This window comes from Propithecus coquereli, unplaced genomic scaffold (assembly GCF_000956105.1).
Source record: "Propithecus coquereli isolate 6110/MARCELLA unplaced genomic scaffold, Pcoq_1.0 Scaffold41, whole genome shotgun sequence".
Classification (NCBI taxonomy): Eukaryota; Metazoa; Chordata; class Mammalia; order Primates; family Indriidae; genus Propithecus; species Propithecus coquereli.
In genome coordinates, this window is record NW_012149841.1 from 2,877,390 (window position 1) to 2,900,276 (window position 22,887).

The 22,887-nt window shown below is 58.1% G+C and overlaps 1 protein-coding gene across 1 annotated transcript in view; it reads left to right on the top strand.

Moving 5' to 3' along the window:
* HS1BP3 (HCLS1 binding protein 3) overlaps positions 1-22,025 on the top strand; it is a 32,519-nt gene extending 10,494 nt beyond the window's left edge. Inside the window, exons 4-7 of the mRNA XM_012653101.1 lie at positions 1,548-1,779; positions 14,024-14,184; positions 15,515-15,653; positions 19,984-22,025. Of these exons, the coding sequence (XP_012508555.1) occupies positions 1,548-1,779; positions 14,024-14,184; positions 15,515-15,653; positions 19,984-20,242 (791 nt within the window). The 3' untranslated portion in view covers positions 20,243-22,025. The remainder of the gene's footprint in view (positions 1-1,547; positions 1,780-14,023; positions 14,185-15,514; positions 15,654-19,983) is intronic.
* Positions 22,026-22,887: the final 862 nt, after the last annotated feature.

Below are 22,887 nucleotides of genomic sequence, written 5' to 3' on the forward strand. Positions count from 1 at the left end.
TGAGATTAAGTGGGCTCATACCTGTGAAACGCTTAGAACAGAGCACACCACACGGAAATGGTGGCTGAAGTCACACCCCCACCCCTCGGCACACCCAGAACCCCGGGCAGGTCCCCCAGTCTGGCCCAGACGCTGCCAGGGCAGGCCGGGTTCTCCCGTGCCCTCGGGGTGGAGAGAGGCCCCACTGGTGGTGCTGGACTCTCAGCCCTGACCGCTGCCCTCCTTGGATCGGTAGATCAGCCTATTTAGCTTTAACTCCTTTCCTGACTACTGTGAATCTCCTAGTTCTACAAAACAGAAGGGAATTTTGCAAAACAAAGTTGATGGCAAGTAAACTAATTGAAAAAGAAAAAAAGTCAGGGGCGGGCAGTAAAGAGCAAAGCCAGGGAATGTGCAGAAGGCCTGGGACTCTTATGTCCCCTCACAGGTCTAGGGTCCCTGAGATGTCAAGCTGTCTTGGCGCCCCTGTCGTGGAGAGAAAGCACAGAGGGGGCCAACCTCCCCAGCCACGCTGAGCCTCAGTTTTCTCATCTCTAAGATGCGGGGATAGTTAACGGTCTCATTCATAGGGTTTTGTGATATTTAAATGTAAAGTGCCTATTCTGTGAGGCTTATTACATGAAATTGAAGGATCTTGAGATTTTGACTGCTATTTCATGTTTGTCCAAATATTATAACAGCATAACATACAACATAATCATCATCACGCAGTACATCCTGTATGCCGGACACTGTAAGTTTTTTACTTACAGTGTGATTTTTTTAAAAAGTTGATGCTTTCAAATAAGCTACCCAGTAACTATTTGGATAGAGATGATCAAGTATTCAACCCACACTTCTCAAACTACCCGTGGGGGAGGACTGGCTTTCTCATTCCCAGCCTGTCACAGACGGATACTGTCATGAATACAGAATTGCATGCTGGGATGTGATGATAATGCCAAGCAGCTATGGAAGTTTCTGGATTCCTTTCTGTACTTACCTCATTGTGGACGCCTGTCTGCGACCACACTTCGAGAAGCACAGGTCTAAGCCCGTTTGTAATGGAGTGATCACAGTTTATTCTGGAATCTTCCACGTGCCCACTGTGCGCATGCATTGAGTTCACAGTCTCTGTCTGTTTGGACTGGCAGAGCTCCTTGCCATGCCTCACGGCTGTGAAGTGGTCCTGAAGGTGCTGGTTCTTCTTGAATCACGCTGTGCACTGTCTGCCCCACCGCCAGCCCGGTGGAGGCGGGCTCGGCTATCCTGCGGTGCAGACGGGCTCTGGGCTGCGGAGGTTCAGGAACCGCTGCCTCTGTCTTGTCCTGAAGCTCCGTCCTGTGCCCACTCCATCAGCCCTCGGAGGGCTGCAGCAGGCACTTGGCTGCCTCCGGAATGGTGGTTGCCTCCCATCCACGCAGACCTTGCCATCCTGGCTCAGGGAAGAGTTTGGTCCCAGGAAACTGCAGGAAGCCCTCGGCCTCAAATCCTGGGTGCAGTGTGGCGAGGCCTCCTCTGCCTCTGGGCTGGGTATGAAGCCCCTTCTTTTCTGTCTTCCTCCACAGGCACCAGATCCCCAGGGGCTGCAGGTCTCACCAACAGAGATTCCTCTGTCCTGGGTGACACACACAGCCAGGCAGGGGGCGATGAGGAGGCTTTTGACTTCTTTGAGCAGCAAGACCGAGTGGCGGGCGAGAGTCCGCCCACCCTGGGCCTGAAGGACAAAGATGTAGAGAAGTCCTTGGAGGAGGAGGAGGAGGAGGAGGAGGAGGTGCTGGATCCTCTGGGCATCATGCGGTAGGTCTCCCATTGTCGAGAGGGCCCCCTTCTGCCTATCCCAGGCTTTCTGGAAATGACCCCTTCCTCCCTCTTGCGGGGGTCCGGACCACGAGTCCTTGGCCTGGCATGCTCGGGGACTGGCTCTCTGCATGCCCTCGGCATCGCCCATGTCTTGGGGCCTGGGCTCAGGTATCACCTCCCCTCCCTGGTCATGAGGTGTCCCTTGCCACTGGCTCTGCACTGAGGCCTGGCAGAGGCCCTCACGACAGCTCAGTAGCCCAGGCTGCTGAACCCTCACTGGCACCAGGAGACCTGGGTTCTCCCGCCAGCCGTGTGACTTGCAGTTGTGACTGCAGCCCTCTGGGCCTACTTCGCCACATGCAGAGCAGGAGCACTCACCTCGGCCCTGCCTCCCCGCAGCGTGGCTGTAGGGTCCTCATGAGTCACAAGGGTGAAAGGGACTTGTGACCCACCGGTGCCAACTGCATGTGGTACAGGGAAGAGGAGTGAGTCCAGGAATACCCTGGCCAATGGACCATGTCCCCTTCACATGTGCATGCATGTGTGTGCACGTACACGCCCTACCATGACAGGGCAGAAGAAGCAGACCAGCCGAGGTCTCAGGACTCCCTCCTGGATGGTGTCCCGCTTCTCTTGCCTTTGTGTCCCTCCTCCTTTCCTGGCCTTCTGACTGCCTTCAGTCAACCAGTGAGCTGCTCCTGAGCCCCCACGGCGTGGACCCTACTCTGGGGCAGGGGCAGGTCAGATGAGGCGGCTGGGGAAGCAGACATTGCTCCCAGGGCCCCTCTGACAGACACAGACACAGCGAACCTCAGAGGTTCGCTGAAGTCCTCAGGGAACAGGGGAGGGAGCCCTGTCTTGCAGGTCCTGCTCTAGAAGGAATTAGAGCCAATTAGAAATCAGGCAGAGGCCGGGCGCAGTGGCTCACGCCTATAATCCTAGCACTCCGGGAGGCCGAGACAGGAGGATCTCTTGAGCCTAGGAGTTTGAGACCAGCCTGAGCAAGAGTGAGACCCTGTCTCTACAGAAAAATAGAAAAAATTAGCCAGGCATCGTGGTGGGCATCTGTAGTCCCAGTTACCCTGGAGGCTGAGGCAGGAGGATCACTTGAGCCCAGGAGTTTGAGGTGGCAGTGAGCTACGACGACGCCACTGCATTCTAGCCCAGGTGACAAAGTGAGACTCTGTCTCAAAAAAAAAAAGAAATCAGAGGCACGTTTAGCTGAAACGATGTGCAGAATGTGGTACTAAAACATGGCCCACCCTTCGCGGACCTTCCTTGCAGGGTGGCCGTGAGACCAGCATGGAGGGTTGAGGATTCACACTGGGGAAAGGTGCCCGGTGCTCAGGAGGCCACGGCAGAAACAGGGCTGGGGGCGGGGGCAGGGACCTGCAGCACCTAGGTGCATCGAGTGCCCCCCGCCAGGCCCCTCCCGTTCCTACGTAGCCTATGGCTGGCCTTGTCCTAGAACAGCAGGGTCAGCGGCCCTGAGGGAGAGGCAGCAAGGCTGGCGGTGATGTCAGGAGAAGCCTGGAATAGCCACTCCTTATCAGCCTTGTCCAAGCCCCGAAGGCCCTTCTTGGGCTTTATTTTGGTAAGGACGAGGCTTTGTTTGAACTCGGGCTCTCTGTTGTTCTGAGAAACCACACGTAGTGCCAAACTGAGATGGACCGTGGTGGTTCGCGCCAGCCTTTGGCTGGAGGACATGCTTAGCAAAGTGGCTCCTTTTTTGGGTAGGAAAATGCTCTTTGGGGTTGGCAAATGCTGCCTTGAATTTCCTACTTCATTAGCAGATTGTCAGGGATGATGTTGTCAGCCAGCCTGGGACCACCTGCCCCCAGCTGCGTCCCCTGGCTCTGTCCTCCGAGGGGCCTGGCCCTGAGTCCTAGGAAAGCTTAGCACCTAAGAGCAATCCCAGAGGCTTAAGACCATCTCCTCTCAGGTTTTCTTTTAAGGACCCATGTTACAACAGTTGGTATCATCACCTCCAGCAGGCATAATAAGTAACATTTTTTGAGAGCTCATTAAATGCCAGGAACCAAGTTAGCATTTGCTTGCATCATCTTATTTTATCTTTTAAGACAGCGTTTCTGAAAACGACTTGCTATGACCCACAGCAAAAATTACATTGCATGTCATGACCCAGGGTACACATGTATATATATGTCACGTAAAACTGAAGCAAAAGTTCCAGGAACGCATACAAGATCTTACTAAGTGTATTGTACTCTGACATTTTCTCTTCTGTTTCATATTTTGGAAAAGGTCATGACTCAAAGGTCAAACTGCTTTCAGGATCCATCGTGGGCACAGTTCAGGAAATGGAGCTCTTAAGAGGCCTGTGCTGGCAGCGCCTCATTTGTGTGTTAGGAAACTGCAGCCTGGGGTCCAGTAGCTCGTCCACAGTCGTGCAGCCTGCAGATGGCACAGCCCGGGCTTGCTGCCATCTTCAGTGCGGTCTTTGGGCAGTCTGGGAGGCGGGCAGGGCCTTCAGATCACCCCTTTCACATATGGCAAAATCAAGGACAGCTGAACGGGAACTTAGCCAGAGCCTGGTGTGTGGCAGAGTCGTGCCTTAAAGCCGGGTTTCCATCTCAGCCTTGCACGGACCCAGGGGGGCCTGTTGACAATTTCGTATGGTGCTACCACCTGCCCTTTGGTGGGAGGTGTTCTGTTCTTCGCAGGCGACTCATGTCCTGCGTGCATCCCTCCCCTCCGTTCCTCTGCAGACACGGCAGCCTTGGTTTCCCAGCCGTGCCCACCCCCCTTGCCCAAGCTCCTGTCTGGGCCTGGCTCTGGGCTTCCCTGGAGCAGGTACCGTTTCTGTGCTACAGGCCTGGGTCCTTCCCTGCCGTGACCGCGGCAGGGCGCTGTTGCTCCACCGCAGGGCGGCCTGGGCGGGTGGGAGTCGCCAGCACAAAGCCCAGCCCAGGCTAGCCTGGCTCTTCTTTGTCTCTTAAAGCTGGTTTTGATTAGGGCGGAGACGGGCTTTTACTCCATTAGAGAGCACTAAAGATAGAAAAGCCCTCACGGGCCGGCCCAGCCCGGGCCGCCCCGCCCCTCACCTGCTGGGGTTTGCCGACCAGCCGCGGCGCAGCCCTGACTGCAGACACAGTGCAGCCCCGCCGCGCACTCTGCGTTTTCCCCGCGCGTTCCGTCAGCATCTCCATTCCGTGTCGTACGTGGTTTTCGTGTTTAAGTCTGTGTTTTAGAGAAAATTGAAGTTCTACCCTAATGGTTCTGCCTTCTGCTGGAAATACTCTACTGGAAATGTTTTTCACTGTGACTCAAATAATACACAATTAGTATAGAAAAATTGAAAACTTGGGTAAAAGTCCTTTCCCCATGAATTTTTAAATTCACTTTTGAATGTTCACATCCTGTTACCAAAATGGGAGTGTGTTATATGTGCCATTCAGTAATTTGCTTTTTTTCAGCTTGTGCGTACTGTTTAATAGGTCTTTCCAGATCAGTAAATATCCTTGTCCCTTTGTACTCTGCTCGTCCCTTAGGGCGACGTGCTGTAAGTGGCGTTGCCAGGCCCCTGCTTGGAACATTGTGTTTTCCATAGGCTTTGGCTAGTTCAGGCAATGACTTGAGGAACTTTTACACATACAGAGCTTTAATTCTGTTTTTCTTTTCCCCCAGATACATGCAAGGCCTCCACAGCTTCCTCTGGGGACTTCAGTGTACCAGCCCAGTAAAGGGTTCTTTAAGGGCTGAAACCTCCTCTGTTGGGAAGGGCCCCCCTACTTTCACAAACCCTGCCCCCCAACAGTGCCTGCCCTCTCCCACCTCTTCCCTTGCCCTCTTTCCCTGTGCACAGGGCGTCCCCCTGCAGGCCCTGGGTCCCTGAGGACTCTCAGCTTCCCTCCAGGCCGGCTGGTTCCTGTATGAACGCACCTGCCTACAGGGCTGGGTTCCCGCAAAGGGGGAGCCGGCGCCCAGGGCCCCATGCCACAGCCTCAAGTGGTGAAGCTGGATGTTTCTTTGGAACGCTGTGTTTTACTGTAGTGTTTTTGTATGGATTTTGCATCATTTTCCATAAAATCACCACGTATATTTTAGTATAAAAATAACATCTTACTCTCTATATTTAGATGAAATCTCTGTTCTGGGGTGATTCTGTGGTTTGGAATGCCCTGGCACACTGCCAGGTGCCCCCAGATTTGCTAACCCAAGATGTAGAAGTGAGACAGTCCCAGGGTGAGCCAGGGAGGGAGCCAGTGGGGTTCGGAGCTGCTTCCCTTGGGTGCCTCTTGCTGAGTATCAGCATGGCGCCCCCGGGCTTGTGCCTCGTTATTCCTTCTGTCCAAGCCTGGGCACCCAGGGCTCCCCTTGGGGCCACCAGCACGGCAGGGACCAGCTAGGGACTCTGTACTGCCAGGAGCTCGGGAGAGATGTGGATTCCAGGCTCCCTCAACCTGGGGGACCCCAGATTCTGTGTTTTAACAAGCTCCTGAGGTGACTCTTGGGCAAGCTCCTGTTTGAGAAGCCCCAGAAACCAAACTCCATCAAAGTCCTGGAGATGCCAGAAGGGAACTAGGCCCCCAGCGTAGCAGGTCAGCCGTCATCACAGTCTGCCGCCCACCAGGGCCAGACAGAGGGAATGGGCAGGAAGGCCCTTCCTCGCTCTCTGCTCCCCACCTCCTCCTGCCCAGGCCTGGGACTTCCCTCTTCCACCAGCTGCCTGCAAGGGGAGCTCCCTGGTGTGCCGTCCTGGGGGCAGTTATTTGCTGTGTGGGGGCTGTGAGCCAGGGCGGCTGGGCCTTACCTTGCACCTTTGTGGCACTTAGCCCTGACCTGGCCAGGGACCCAAAGCCATGAGGAATGCAGGAGGTGGGCAACGCAGCCACCCTGCAACATCACACAGGTGACACTCCACCTGAGCTGTTCCAGTGATCACAACAGCACAGTGTGTTAGACCAGCTGCATTCCCCATCGCGATCACTGCACAAAACCCAGCCTGAATGGACAGACTACTAGGGACAGCAGACAGAACAGCAGTTTCTGCTTTTTAAGTTCACTAGCAACATCTTTGGCTCCAGAGAAATCTACAGAACCGCTATACATAAAACAGAACGAAGCAGAATCAGCCCGGCTGGGACAGGAGTGGGGACTGGATCTTTGTCCCCAGCCTCAGCCCCACCTCCTGAGCAGCCTTGCAGAAGGTCAGAGCCCCTTAGAGCATGGCTTGACAGCGAGTGGGAAGGCTGGACACCCCAGGACATGTGGCCACGCCTAGAGTGGGGCTAGAGGTGGACAGTCCCAGGTTCACTTCCCCACTCTCCCCCTTAACAGCTGTGGGCACTGGGTGGACTGCTCAACTTCTTGGGGCCTCAGTTTCCTCCTTTGTAGAGTAGGGACCAAGGCCAGGCCTGGTGGTTAAAAGGGTAAAACCAGAAGAAGCACTACCAGAAAGTTCCTTTATAAATGCTAACACTATTTCACATTTACTTTGCTCTTTGTGTGTTTTAAACAGCAGCTGGAATGTGAAAGGCAGCTTGTCTGCTTCCTGTGGTGGTTATGCAGACAGCAGCACCACCTGATGTGTGCACGGTGGCTTTGCCTCCTGCCAGGAGACCAGCACACCTGCCAGGCTCTCCTGCACGGCCCTCCTGGGGGCAGGGCAGCCTCTGTCCCTGGGAGGAAGTGACTTGCCTGTCTGAGCCCTCGAGGGGGTGAAAGGGTTGCTGACTCCTTGGGAGATGAACTCCTGGGAGGTCCCATTTGCCGTTGTCCTGCCTGCTGCACCAGGACCCTTGCGGCAAGTTCTGGCAGGTCAGAATACTCTTAGCAGGCAGAGCTTTAAACTGTGCAAACGAGAGGTCAAATCCAGTCTCTCTGTTGTTACAATTGAGGAACCCGCCCAAGGTCACACAGGAGCTGTGTGGAAACGGGAGCTGGGTCTCCTGCTGCCTCCGGACTTTCCTTTCATCCCCAGACTGTGCCCCCACCTGTGCCTGGGGACGGCCTTCTCGGCCTCGTTCATTTGCTCTCTGGTTTGATGACGTGGGTGATGGGAATGCTCCTCAGCAGAGCCGGCCTCCCATCGGTCATGTCAGCATTTGGGGTGCCGTTGGGTGTGGGCGTCAGCCAAGAGCACCCACGGGAGAGCAGGCCGGGGCTGTTGGCTCAGCGCTTGCTGCAGCCAGGGAGGACTCAGCCCCCAGCACCTGCGCTTGGCAGAGACACCACAGCAGCGGGAGTGGGGCGCTTTGTAGAGGACGAAGGGGTGGCTCAGGTGTGTGCTGGCTGGCGGTCGTTGGCCTGGGGGAGCTGGAGGCGGCCAGCGAGAGGTGGGGTGTCCTGTGTCCTGTAATCGGGTAGGGGAGCGTGTTCGGCTTTCTCTGGCTGGTCTTACTGACTTGCAAATGGAGTAGAATTAGGGCAACTGGCAGTTACTGATCCGGCGTCCACTGCCTTGGGCCGACGCTACAGGAGTTGTGGTTTGGCTTCCTGGGCTGGTTGCCGCAGGTCGTGGGTCAGAGTTCTGCTTTTATACGTGGTGTGGCCATTGTCCCTTCGTCGGGCAGGCTGTCGGGGTGAGCGGGCGAGCGGGCTGGGCGCCTGCTGTGGAACTGCTGAGCCCCCAGCCTGGTTCCATGGTGGCGCCGGTGCCATGAGGGGTGAGGCGCGGCCTCTGACCCCTGCGTGGAGGAGAAACGGCATCACCCCAAGCCAAAGTGGGGTTGTCACTGAGGTCCTGGTCCCTCAGGGCAGGGCTCAGTAGCCTGAGAGACCCCTGGAGAATGACCCTGGGGCCACAGCAAATGATAGGTGTCCATGGCGGCTCCCACCCAGACTGGCCCCATTTGCTTTTTAAAGCCCACGGCGAAGTCTGGGTGGAAACACGAATGAGCCTGGACACCGTCAAGCAGTTCCCGGGACCCTAGGCCCCTGTCACCGTCCTGCACCCACCAGCTGCTCCACTGTGCAGCTTCCAGAACAGTTCCCTGCGCTTGCCTCCTTCCCGTCTACCAGAGAAGGAAATACACCCGAAGTTAAAGGACTGGCCCAGATGCTATTCAGGTTCTCCCGCTTCCCTCTGTGGCTCCTGCCTCAGCAAAGGACAGGACCTCCCCAGGCCCTGCGGGAGGTGTCCGACTCCTCCCCAGACCCATGCCGTGTGCCCACTGCCCAGCGGTTGGACACTCAGTGTGCCAAGTTCCACCCACGCGGGCACTTCCCAGGGCTCTCATCTCTGCCTTGGAGCTCGGCTGTGGAGACCGTGCTCATCCTTCCTTCCAGCCCTTCTCTGAAGCCCCCACCCCCACAAGGCTGGCCTGGACCAGGTGACTGCCTGTCCTCTGGCGATTCACTCTTGTGATCACTTCTCCAGGGAACGCCGCTACAGATAACACCGTCCTGGAACACATTTCAGAAGTTCCTTTATTGGCACTCTGAGAATTTTCTCTTTAAAAAACTCAAATAGCTGGATTTAAGATTAAAATATGAAAAGTGCTTTATTTTAAAGCAGGAAAGTTGCATCATTGGGAAGGAGGGTGATTTCCACATTTGGTTAAGCATCACCCTGGCTTTGATGGTGACAGTCATGTTGTCCTTGCTCCTTGGCTGTGGAAGGATCTGCTGTCTTCTGTTCAGACCTGGTAGAGCTGGCTGTGTCTGGGAGAAGCCTCCACCATGCCCATTCCCTCGGGTTCTGGGCAGTTGGTGCCCACTGGTGGTCCGCTATGTGGGTGGGCACATCTGGGAATGGTGCCACAGGCCCCCTGGGTGGCCAGAGGGGTGGATGCTCTCATGTGTCGATCACTGTCACCAGAACTGCCTGAGCCACGGGGAGCAGGGCCGCATCTCAGCCTGTCAGAGCTTTGGAGCTGTCAGCCGTGGCAGCTGCCGCCTCTCACCCCATGTGCTGACGCCCGCCTGCAGAACGCGGCCTGGTCTGCGCGTCTGTCTTCTGTCAGGCACACACAGCAGGAAAGCTGGTGTCTGCTCTTGCACACATGTGCATACAACACGCACATGCCTGCACACGCCTGCACCCATCCGGGAACCCGCCACCCCCTGACCCCCACCTGCCTCGTGCAACCTGCGCAGGGCCTCAGGACCTGCACAAGTTCAGATGAGCCCCTGCTCAGAGGGAAGCTAGGAGCCACCGATCCTCTCAGTGCCGACCTCTCTGTTTGAACCCCTATTGCCCCATCTGTGGTGACAAGAGTCTAATTATTACTGGCCTTGCTTTTGATAAAGGAAGAAGAGGGCATTCTTCATCACGTCAGTGAGGGGCATCGTCTCCTGTCGGTGCAAAGGGTGGGCTGGCGGACAGGTACCGCAGAGCCGTCCGGGGCCCTCAGACAGCCGGGTGGGCGAGGACGGGTGGGCGCTGACGCAGGAGCGGAGAAGGAGGGAGGGCCGAGAGGGTATCCCTGAGGTGTTAGCCCTGGAAGTGACTGAGTGACTCACCTCACGTGGAACTGCTGACCCTGTCGCTGAGGTCAGAGGTCCGGGCCATCCTAGACAGTTCCCTTCCGCAAGCTGATCCCTTTTCATAAGCAGGTTTGCGCCTGCAGCTGTCCCGGGCCCATCTTCCCCCTCACGCTGCCACTGCTCCCTGGCCCAGGCCCTGGTCTTTCTTCCGTGGCCCCTGAGCAAAGCTTCCACGGAGGACCTGGCTCTCACCCTGTCCCCTCAAGGCGCTGCCCATGCTGCAAACGGGACGGGTCCCTCAGAGGCTTACGGGTTCCAGCTATGCCCAAGTCACCACCCCCTGCCCCTGCCCGGAGCCTCACACAGTGACGCGCAGGTCCTTTGCCTGAGATGCTCTTCTGCCCTGAGTCCAGTGAGGTCACCACCCACCTCCACAGCACCTCTTCCAGGAAGCCCTCCCTGAGCCCTGGGGCTGGATGGCTCCTAAATCTGTGCTCCACTGTGACGGAGTGGAATACATGTGCCCTGGGGTCCTGGGCAGTTGGTGCCCATTGGTGGCAATGATCTGTTTCCGTGTCTTTAGCCGTGAGCTTCTTAGGACAGTGGCGGGTCTTACTCATCTCGGTGCCCCCATCCTCAGCGCAGGCTCTTGCAGGTGGGAGGAGCCCAGTGCGCACTGGTCATAGCCGGGTCTCATGAGGGAATGGGCAGGTGGGTTGCTCGCAGAAGGCTGAGGCGCTGGCAGACAGACCAGTGCAGTCGACGGGGAGATCTCTGGAGGAGGAGCGGTGGCGTGGAGGCGCTTTCCACGTGCAGGGCCCTGTCTGAGACTAGGGCTGAAACCCATCTGTCTTCACTGCCTTTCCCTCCTCCCCGGGGGGATAGGTAAACATAAGTCTGAATTAGACAGACTGCCTGCCTGTCTACCTGTTCATCCATCTGTCCATCTTTCCCTCCTCTCCTCCATCCATCCACCGACCCATCCGTCCATCTGTCCTTTCGTCCAATATTTATGGAACGTCTGCTTGGGACCAGGCACACTACTACGTCCCCAGAGCCTAAGCTTTTATGGCCAATCAGGACAGGACTCTGGGGCTCTGAGATGCCAAAGCCCCATGTTTCCCCTTGTTCCTTGTCTCCCCTTGAGGTGGGTCTGGAGAGCTGGGGAGACAGAGAGGATGGCCCGGCAGGGTGGGACAGAGTGCAGACCCTGCCTCACTGAGTGGCCACCAGGTACTGCAGACCCACTTTATTTCAGATCAAGATGACAAAAGATCAAAACTGTCTCTAGGGAGAAAAACAATGGCATTAATGTAGTCGGGGAGGAAAACTCACATAGAAGGGGAGTCAGGGCTGATCTGTGCTGTCAGGACCAGATGTGGGTAGAAGATGGGCATCGTTGGAATCCCGTGTGGCTTCTCCAGGGACTTCACGACATTCGTGCTCTCACTTCCTTGTTCTGCAGATGAGTCTCTTTCTGTGCTTCCTCTGGTTTCTGGTCAGTGGGAAGCCTCTCGCCCCCCAGCTCCATCCCATGGGGCCCGTAGGCTGAGTGGGATGCGAGTTTGGTCCCAGGAGCTTGTTTCTGCGCAGGGCAGTGGGGATGTGGTGTGATGCTGCTGGCAGAGGCTGCACAGTGGCCTCAGCCTGCCCTCCCTGGAAACTGTAGCTGGGTAGGGGGCGGTTCTCTGCCCTTCACTGCTGCAGTCCCTGCCAGATCCGGAGCAAGGGCCGAGGGAAGGGAGGCACCGGGCGAAACAGTGGCTCCCAGCCCTGACCAATCCTGAATTCCACAGGGGAGCAAACACAGCTTCCCGGGGGTTTCTGACTCAGCAGTCTCGGCTGCGGCCATCTCTGTGGGCCTGCCCCAAGGGACCATGGCCTGTTTGGTACCTACCTCCAAGGGGTCGTGAGAGCCAGGCTGGCTCTGCTTGTTCAGTGAGAGTGAGGGGAAGATGTCTGAGGAAGAGCAGGAGAGCCCTGACTCCTCCGGGTGTGAGGGGAGGCCAAGGGAGCAGAGGCGGAAGGTTTCCGGAAAGCACTTGCAGTTAAGATGGGGAGCCTGGGCCCCCTCCGCCTCGCCCCAGCGCCATAGACAGGGCCCGCAGGTCGTACAGAACAGAGGCGTGTCCCTGGTGGCCTGTGCTAGGGTAGGGAGAGTTCAGGGGCCGAGCAGATGGGCCTTCCTGGCATAGTCCCTGCAGCTGTGTCTCTGCTGATCATCACACCTTTGGTACATGCCACACTCCCCCTAGAGAACAACAGGATGGATCCTGGGATCCCTGCCCCATCCCATATCACCTTCTCGCTTGTGGGACACTTGGAGGGAGCAAGAGGATAGGATCACGAGTATGACTGCCCTCATTCCAGCCCCAGCCTGCCTGCCCACCTGCGTGCCCTTGGGAGAACCTCAGCTTTTCTGAACCACTGTTTCCTCATCCTGCAAATGGGCCTGACAGAGATCTCCCACCAGGACTGGGCCCTGAGCCCGGAGGGGTGCTCTGAGCTGCGGCCTCCCAGCAGGGTGCCTTCCCAGCTGTCATAGCTCCTCCCCATCTCACCTCCTCCATGGTCACCGTGGAGGGCCCTGCACCTCCAGCACCAGGGCCACCCTGCTATTTTTATCGGCCACTGGTTAATCTGTAGCCTTGTGTAGGCCCTGGCCAGCCCCTCGGAGCAGTTTTGCCATGTAGTGTTGCCAGCGTGAACTCACATGGTGACCTCAGTCCAATGGAACTGCCCGCCAGGCAGACAGGCTCATGGAATTCCAGTTTCCAGTAAAAAGAGCGTATTCTTGTAATTCGCAGGAACTTTAAAATGGCTAATGTAAGCATCAGCAGTAGGGATTGGGTCAACTTGTTAACATAAAACCCAGTTTGTTTATTTATTGGTGGTATCACTTACAGTGACGTGCACAGATCATGAGCATTCAGCTCTGTGACTCTTTACACGCCTGCTTTGTAGCCACCTCCTGGACCAAAAAATAAAGCGCTCCCATGCCCCAGAAGCTTCCCTCGTGCCCCCTCCCGGTTCCCCACAGCAGGGTCTGGCCCAGAGCAGGACCTCCTCAGCCAGTGGGCAAGCGCGGGGTGGCAGGATCCGGGGTGGCAGAGCCCAGGGGGTCTCTGAGTCCCAGAGGGGCTTCCTGCAGGAGGGGGCTGCTCCGTGGAACTTAAGTATTTGCTAGACCTGTGGTGGTTACACCATTCAAGGTAAACAAAAGGACACTCACCAAGGCCCCAGCCCTGAGGTGTGTGGCCTCCGACTGCGTCCCCCCATTTCCGAGTGGCTGTGGAGCGTGCTTCTCTGAGCCCGGCCCCCGAGTGCCAAGCCCAGGTGGCCGCCTCCACCCTGGGGAGAAGAGCACGTTCTCTGGCCTGTGCTACGCAGCAGGCCCGAGGCCTGAGTGGGCTTTAGGGGCTGGAGTTGTCTGGCAGCCAGTGTCTAGGCCAGGCGACCACCTGCTCCTCCTGTCAGTGGTCATTTCCCAGGCACAGGGCACAGCCACCTGCAGTGGCAGGAGTCTCACTCTCCATTGCGGGGTCACCGGGAAAGCTGCTCCTCTCAACTCCCTCCGCCGGCCTGGTTTCCTCCCTGGGAAGGGAAACCTGTTCTTCCCTTTGCCTGGTGTCAGGCTGTTAGAGCTTTTGGAACAACTTTGGGTGGTCCGCTCACGTGGACTGCTGTGGTGGGCCACTCCAGGCCTCCCCGAGGCCCCTCCTGGCCTGGTCTTCTCTGGCCCTTGGCGTCCAGCCGGCCTCTGGCAGGACCCAGCCCTGTGTGAGTCACCCAGGCCACCTGAACCCTCTTGAGAAGTCTTCAGCCTTGTATTTTGTCTGTGATTGTTCAGCTCCAAGAAGCCCAAGCAACAGCCTAAAGTGGCCGTGAAGCCCAGGCCCTCGCCGCGGCTCACCATCTTTGACGAGGAGGTGGACCCTGACGAGAAGCTATTTGGCCCGGGCAGGAAGCTCTCCCCACAGGGCCCCGCACAGGATGCGCCTCCCACAGACCGTAAGTAGGCCCTCAGGGTGTGAGCCTTCTGTTACTGGTGTGCTCTTGACGGCCAGCCTATGTCACCGAGTGGGCTTTGGACCCACCGTGTGTGAATAGGACACACATCTTCCCCTTGTCCTGCTTAGGCGTGATACAGACTCAGGTTACGGAGGTTTTCTGCAGGAGAAATAGAGCCTCATGCTTGGTCCCCATGGCCTGGAACATTCCCTGGCTGTATGTTTATTCTAAACATCCCACAGAAGAAGAGGGCAGCTTTCTTTGTTGTTTTGAGAAGTGCCTTCATCATATCTGTGGCCAGATGTGGGGCCTGGGCCCTCCAGGCACCGTTGGGTGTGAAGGGGGTGCTGGCCTTCCTTGGGCTGCGTGCAGCTCTGTAGCTTAGATTCTAATGAGAGTTTGTGTCGCCCGCATAGACTGCCCTGGAGGGCCCTGTGCAGAGGAGGCAAAAAAGACGCCTAGGAGCCTTGGGACTTCTCCTCCGTCCTGGCTCTGACCTTCCCTCACGCCTGCCCAGGTCCTCCCTCGGGGAAGTTGCCGTGACCACTAATTCAGCCAGCACTTGCTGAGCAACCACCCAGGGCCAGGCCCAAGGACAGGCTGAGGAGTCCCCGTCTGCAGGGCCTCAGAGTAGTATAAGTCTGTGGCGGGGCCGAGCAGAAGCGTCAGCTCTCGGGGACTCCTGGGAAGACCCAGGGTGGGTCGTGGGCTCCACTTGATTTGGATCCTGGAAGGTCAGCTGGAGTTTGCCAGGCCGGCTCGAGAAATATACCCATCCCAGGAACAGAGGCCACCGTCTGTGTCCTCAAAGGGCAGCCTTGCACAGTTCAGCCAGGAGAGCCTGTGGGGAGGAGACCCAGGCTCCCCGAGGGCAGTGGCTGTGGCCAGAGCAGTGTCTGCTCACCACTGTGTCCCAGCACAGTGTGGCCCTGTCCGGTGGGCAGCACTCGGTAAGTGCACGGGGAGCGAGCTAGGAGATCCAGCTGGCCTGGACCTCAGGAGCCTGGCGCATCGAGCCCAAGAAGCTGAGACCTCCTCAAGGCAGTGGGAAGCCCTCGAGGACTTGAAACTGGGGTGAGGCTGTCAGCTGACTGGCCCAGGTGCTGGGAGGGTGAGGCTGTGACAGACCCCTGACCCAGGCCATCAGTGAGCTCCTGTCCTCTTGCCTTCCTCCTGCCCTTACCTGCTCCCATTGCTGTGGTTCTCTGCTCGTCCCTTGCATGCTCTCCCGGGCGTGCGGGAGGCTGGACCAGGCCTTCCCCACCCAGCACCCTGGGCAGCTGAGCAGGCCAGGACTTCCTCTGACCACCTGCCGCCTCCTTTCCTGCAGCCCTGAAGCTGTTTGATGATCCTGACCTTGGCGGCGCCATCCCCCTGGGTGACTCCTTACTGCTGCTGCCAGCCCCCCGTGAGAGTGGAGGGCCCACATCCAGCTCGGGCCACAGGGACACCTCCGAGGAGCTGTTCAGGTACCGCCCGTCAACATCAGCACTTCCCTGGCTCTGAGAGTGGCCGGGACAGGGCCAGGGGCCCACTCCATGTGGCGGCAATTCCCCAGCCTTGACCTCGAAGTGGGGGAACCGGGCCTGTCAGAGGCAGGGCTCTGTGGGCGCGAGCTGGCCAGGAGGCGGTGAGGGGGTTCGGGGGAGACCGGCAGCCCAGGGCAGCTCAGCCGTTCCAGAAAGGAGACTTCACATGCACAACCAGCCTTTTTCTTTTTCGCACTCACATCTCAACAGTTTACATAAGGAATGATGAAGTTATATAATCACAAGGGCAGGTATAACTGGCACAGTTGGGTTTGGGAACAAATAAAACTGCTTCTTGGTAACGCGCAGCCCACCAGGGAGCAGGGCGCAGGTGTCCTGGGCGCCGGCCGGTCTCCAACAGGGTCCGGTCATCGGGCTTTACAGAAGGGAGGGGCCCGAGGCCCCATCCGTCACGTGGAACGTGTGCAAGTGACAGCCCCTATTTCCTGAGCGCTTGCTGCGTGCCAGTTAGCTAGCCTGCTTACACGCCGCCCTATTTAATCCTCACAACAGCCCCCTCAGGTAGGTGCTGTTTTCTCCATTTTGTAGAACATGGAGCGTGGGAAAGGTCACCGCTCCATCGGGGACTCTGAGCGCTTGGCCGTGCGATCTGCCTCCCCACCCCGGCCCCTGGCTCTCCCTGGGCCTCTGTTCCGCCAGCCGCGGTCTCACAAGCTTGGCGTTGTGCCTTTCTGCATCTCCTCCTCAACCCCGGGACACAGGGCTGTGCTTGGTGATTCACGGGAAACCAAGCTGCCTCTTTCCAGGAACCGTTTGTGTGGCACTGAGGCGTGCGGTCCCTGGAGGCTGTCATCTGCACCCCTCGTTAGCAGCCTTGGGCTATCAGCCCTCCGAGTGCCCGCCAAGCCTGAGTCACCGTGACAGCTTCTTGTGTTTACATCTCCCCGAGGCCCCTGGCACCTGCTCACTCGCATCCCATGGCCTCGCTCCTGACATCCCAGCAGGCTGGGAGGAAACCAGGGTTATTGTTATTTCATTAGTGGGGAAACCAAGGCACGGGCCACAGAGTGCTAGAGTCAGCCCGGGGAGTGGCAGGCCCAGGCCGAGCACATGCAGGAGCCCGTGTGTCCCATGGGGCACCTCTCCTGGGGCCTTTCTGGCCTAGTTTGTCCTAAATCCATTACTTCCCACCCCGCGTTCTGCAGAACGTGGTACGGTGGGGCGTCACAGGCTTCCTTCAAAGGGACTCTGTGGCCAGATGGGCCAGGGAATGCCCGCGGTAGGCGGGCCTTCTGCAGGCCTGTGGTGCGGGCAGACACCGCGCAGCACTTCTCGTTCTCACTGGTCCCTGGGACCTTTCCTTTGTAGTGCCGCTAAGCATCCCACAAAGCACTTTGGGAGTCACCACTCAAAGGGTGTGAGTGCTGCGTCGTCCCTTCACAGGTGGGGAAGCGGATGCCTCCCCTTTGGCAGACATCTGCTGTGAAAGCATTAGCTTCCTGAGAGCAGGAGCCACGTTTTGTGGTTTGTCTTGCCTGTGACTGGGCAGTCACTGGGCTTCCGGGTAGTAATGGTGGTCATCATTCATTCATGCTTCCACCCTCCACGCAGCCTGTCTCTGGCCTCAGCTGTCCCGAGGCAGCATGAGGTGGTACACCAAGCAGGGTTTGGAGTCTAGAAGCCTCCATTCCCTCCGCTGGGCACACCCCAAGGCCAGGCCTCCAGTTTCGGTCTTCAGCTGAGTTATGTGCTCTGCAGGGGCCGGGCAGTGGGGCGGGGTCTGCAGAGCTCCTGTGCCCCTTGCTCGCTCCCCTCACACCAGCTGGGGCTGGACGAGAGGGGGAGCTGGCCCTTGTGCTGGCAAGACCCCTTCCTAGCCTCGACTCAGGGAGCCCAGTTTGAGAGAGGGGGTGCTTGGAAAGGGGGTACCTGTGCGGCCACCTACACCCTGAGAGCTGCTGCACTGCCTTCCCCGTGGCTGGCCACCCACACACACCTCCCACCTCGGAGCAAATCCAGCTGCTGATTAGTTCCAAAGAGTCACTGCTTTGCCAAGCAGGATAAGCCTGAAATCTGACGTGAGCTTTTCGCTGCTGCTTTATGTTCCTAAGGGCCCCTGTTTGAGGATAATTCAGTCCCTTTGAGCTTTCCCTGGGTACCCTCAGCCTCCAGTGGAGGACGCAGGGGGAGCCAGCACCTGCCCCACGGCAGTCAAGGAAGGGCTACCACTGGGAAGAAGCTGGGGCACATCTGGGCTGAGGTTGCCAGGAGCAGCCTGTCCATGGGTGAGGCCTCCCGAAATCGCCTCGACCCCAAGGTAGCCGCTCTCTCCAGGAAGGCCTCTCTTGGTCTGGTCCCTCTGGGTCTGGAAGGCAAGGACACCTTTCATTCACTTTTGTGCTCAGCAGACTCTGAGCTCTTTGGGGTCAGTGCCATATTGCAGGTAGACCCAGGAAGCAGGCAGGGCCATCCCGAGCCCCTTCTTCAGCTGGTACCTGGCAGGCAGCCCCTCTGGGGGGCTGTGCTGGGCACCTCCACACCCACGCAGGCCTCTTCCAGGCCTTGGGTGCCAGGGTTTGTTCTGACCAGTGGTACCTGCCCCTCCCCAGCCCTACTGATATCTGAGCTGGATCAACACTCTTGTTCCCGCTGTTGGGATACACTGTCCAGGGCAGCTCCTGAGCCTGCCTGGTTCCTGCTGTCTGTGCTCATTCCCACCCCCGGCCTTTGCTCTCTGTTGCTCCGGTCTCCAGAATTCCCTCCTTCCTTTCCCTAGTTTTGCCAGGCTCATCCTTCTTAAAAGCCCCGTTTCCCAGGGATCCTTCCCAGCCTGCTCTGACCCATGAGCTCACTCCCTTCTCTTGTCCTCAGTAAGCTCTTTGCAGACCTTTGCAATGACGTGGCTCCTGTCTGAGCGGCCGGGCTGGGGGTTCCCTGCATGGAGCATCGAGGAGGCTGCTCCCTGCGTTCTATGTTTTGCTCAGCGCCTGTGGCTGTCAGCAGAGATCAACACAGACAGTGTTCCCTTACGTTTGGAAAAGACTTTCCATTTGTTCTTATTTGATCCTCATAAGAATCCCTATGAGGTTGGCAGAGCAGGAGTAGCCCACTTTACAGATGAGGAAACTGAGGACCAGGGGTGTGGAGTGGCCTGAGGCGCCTGATGAAGGAGTTTTGGAGGTGATGAGTGGGAGCCACTCCTGCTTGTGGTGCCGTGCTGCCCGGCCGGGTGATGCTGTCACTCTTCATTTTGTAGATGAGGACACCGAAGCTTGGAGAGGCCAGGTGCCACCCAGTCTTCCGCCTTCAGTGCCTCTGCCCTCCCCCAGCCTGACCTGGCACGGCCGAATGATCCCGTGGCATTACCCATTAGACACAGGAGAAACCCCACTGTTAGGCGGGAACCTGGGTACCCCAGGAAGGCGAGTCCACCCTGGCGAGCCAGCCACACGGGGGCCGAGGCCTGTTCACGCTCTCGCTGGCTGTGGGGCCTGAGGCAAGGCCCTTTGCCATTCCCTCAGTTTTCACATCTGTGAAATGGAGCTAATCTCTGCCACTAGACAGTGTCTTGAGATTATTAGACGAGTTAATGAACATGGGAATCCCTGGCCGTGACGGACGGTCAGCACAGTGCTGAGTGTGGGCGAGTGTGTGAAGTGGATTGAGCGACTCTCCTGCCGCGCTCTGGTCTCCAGGAATCGAGTTCCTCCATGGGAGCTGGCGGCAGGTCCCCCAACCCCCACCCCACCGCGGCTCAGAGCCGAGTTTATTCTTCCCTCATTGAACTTGATTCGGATGAGGGCTCAGCTCCGTGGGCCGACATCCTGCTTCCTTCCCACTCAGTCACTGCCACATACTGTCCTCTCGGGGCCACTTGGCCTCCTGGGATTCCAGCTTCCCCATCTGCTAGGTGGAAACACAGTTTTACCTCCCAGAGGGTGTTCTGAGGATGAAATAAGATAACGTGTCTAAGCGGGAGGGGAGGGAGGAAAAAAGATAATGTGTCTGAAGCGCTGGGGCCAGAGGAGAACTCTGAACATGTGGCTGGTAGTTCTTTCTAGAGCCGTTGGAAGGAAAGTGCTCTGAAGAAGGCAGCGTCTTTAGAGTGGGGTCACCTGAAGAGCGACTCTCAGGAGGCTGCGAGGGGCCACTGCCCCCCCGCTGTGCTGTGTTGGAAGGAAGGAGAGCCTTGGACTTTGGGGTCTCTGGGGCAGGATGGGTGGGCAGGCCGGGGTGGGCGGGGCCTGGGGGCTCTTGCTCCTTTTGTGGGGAAGGGCTGTGCTCAGGGCTCCTCTCTTTGGTTCCCTAGAGTTGAAGAGGACTTGGACCAGATTCTGAACCTGGGGGCTGAGCCCAAACCCAAGCCCCAGCCTAAGCCCAAGCCACCAGTGGCAGCTAAGCCAGTGCTACCCAGGAAACCAGCTGTTCCCCTCAAAGCAGGCCCGTCTGAAGCGGTGGCTGGGCAGCAGAAGCCACAGCAGCAGATCCAAGCCATGGATGAGATGGACATCTTGCAGTACATCCGGGACCACGACACACCTGCCCAGGCCGCCCCCAGCCTCTTCTGACCCACCGAGTGCTGGCCCTGGCCCAGCAGGCCCCCTGTGGAGGTGTGGGTGGGCAGGAGGGGGCACGGTGCCCTACAGGGCCAGGACCTCCATTCCCAAGGGAGGCAGGGTGGAACCCTGGGTCACGGGACCCACAGCTGCATTTTTTCCTTTTCTCCTGGGCTGTGGGGCAGAGTGGAACCCGCACAGGCTGCAAAGAGTGGAGGTCGTCTTAGGAATGAGAGCCCAAGTGTTCTCAGTCTCCGTGGATGTGGAGGGGAGAGAGTGTGGGGTGCCTTGCCAACAAGGAGCCCAGCCCCAAGGATGGGTAGGGGCCCCAGGGAGGTGTCACATGGGCAGGGAATCCTCGTGCCCTCTGACTCTGCCAGCCCCAGCACAGGAGGGAGGGCCTGGCTGGCCTGGGGTGAGGGGTGCCCATGACAGACCACCCCAGAGTCTCTGCAGGTGCTGAGCGGGTCTCCCCCAAGAGGGGTATCAAGCAGGAGGGCCCGTCCGTCTGGAGCGTTCTGACACGAGCCTGTCCTGAGCCTCCTCTGGTTACCAGCTCTAAGAGAAGTCAGGCCCAGCTCTGCCTCTCTGGGGTATGGAAGGCCCTGCCCTTTCCTTTCCCAGGAAAGGCCCTGCCAGCCATTGCCTCCTCGGGCCTCGGGGCACATAGCCCGCATCCACCATTGCAGCTCTCAGCAGGTGGGTCATAGCGCCCCTCAGCTCAGCCTGGGGTGTGGGCTGGGCTTCCAGCTGGTACCACCTCCTACCCCATGGGGGGCACGATGCTCTCAGGCTTATGCTCTGAGGCCCTCACTGTCCTCAGGGTCTAGACCTGATCTGTGGCCTTTCAGTAGCAGAGCCACCTTCCCAGGGAGCAGGAGCCATGTGTGCCAGGGCAGGGCCAGTGCCTTAGACATCTCCCGACTCCCAGAGCCCCCCTGGCACACAGGTCTGGGCACCATGAAGTGCTCAGGGAATTCTCTGCAGATGACTGATGTTTAATGGAGCAAAGAATGTCAGGAGGTCTGGATATGTCCTTCACTTTAGAGCTGGTTTTTAAAGAAATCAACCACTTTTGTTCCTTGGCCCCATCCTGCCTGGTAGAGGTATTGGAGGGACTGGGACCTCAGACCCTTTTCCGATGGACACCAAGAGCCAACCCTGGGGGACCCGGTTGACACTGTGGGTTTTTGTAACCGCCAGCATCTAGTCCCCCCAGCTCCTGCTCTGTGCCAGGACCTGTCTGCTCTGTCTTGCATCTTACCATGTCCCCCACCAGCTCCTAGTCCTGGACAGGCCCCTGCCCTCCCCTCCATCTGTGCCAGAATGAGAGGGAACAGTTGGTTCTGGGGCAAAGAGCTGAGTTCCTCCTCCTCCACCCTGGCCGGCCTTCATAGCTGCTGCCTGCTTCCCAGCCCCCAGCCCCGGGCCCTGCACCCTGTGCTGACGGCAGAGGGGGGCCTCAGGATGCGTGGCAAGGTGAGGGGCCGAGTCTCCCTTGGGCTCTTTCCCCTCCCCGCCGTCTCCTCTGCATCCGCCAGCTTTGGGTAACAGGGCAGAGGGCGCAGTAGGGCGGGTGGCCGTGGGGCGGGTCCTCTGGCTGGGATCCTAGCCTGCCACCCTGGTGTGGACTCAGCCCCTGGGGACCAGCCTCCCCCGTGGCCTGGAGTTCTCTGGACACTCAGTGGAGGTTGTGTTTCCCCAGATACTGATGCTCTAGTTGTGGCTCGTTTGAACTGCAGGTCTGTGATCTACTGGCCAATCAACCACAGTCGTCATCCAATAAAGCCTGTGTGCCTGCCTCATTCCGGCATTTGTTAGTGATGTTCTTTTCTGTGCCTGGACTGATGGGAGGCGATGGGGGACAGGGGGTGCAGGGGATTGTCCTTTGAAACGATGGATTCAACCCAGGCCTGTGGAGGATCTGCCCCAGCCACCCAGGCTGCTGCTGAGTGGGGTAGGGCAAGGGGAAAGAGGACTGTGAGTGTTCTTTCCCACTGTGTAAGCTGAGGCAGCGGGGCTGAAGACCCAGGCTCAGTGGGGTCATTGGGCCAGTAACTAACTGCTCAGCGAAGATCTGCGTGGAAAGAGGATCCCTTCCCTCTCCAGGCCTCGCCTCCTGTCTCCCTGCAGTGGGGACTGATCTAGGCTTGGACTGGCCCAAAGCCGTTTCAGCTCTGACACCAAGGGCCCTGCACATCTGTAACCAAGCCTGTCCTGCCTTCACACCTGCCAGGGGTCAGATTCCCAGGTGCTGCTTCAGCCCTGGGACGCAGAGATTCTGATGCAGACAGTTCTGCAAACTGACACCCACAAGAGAACTAGAAACTGCTTCCCAGGGAGCCAGGGCAGCCTCGCAGCCCTTCCCCCGTGACTTGGGTTTGGATCTCGTAGCCAAGATGGAATTCTCATCCTAGCTCCTGAGGACAGGCAGTCAGGCCATCCTGAGAAGGTCTGCTCAGCCCAAGGGCGTGCAGCTGAGAGTTTGCCATGGAGGGGAAACAGGTTTAATTTGGGACAGCAACTTCTGTTCATTTGGAAGCCTGTCGTGAGCCCAGGACAGGATGTGCCGTCTGTGGCTGGAGTCCCGCTGTTCCCTTCCTTTGGGTATTGTTCCTCTCAGGAAGCCATGAACTCTGGCTGTTTCTGCTGGAAAT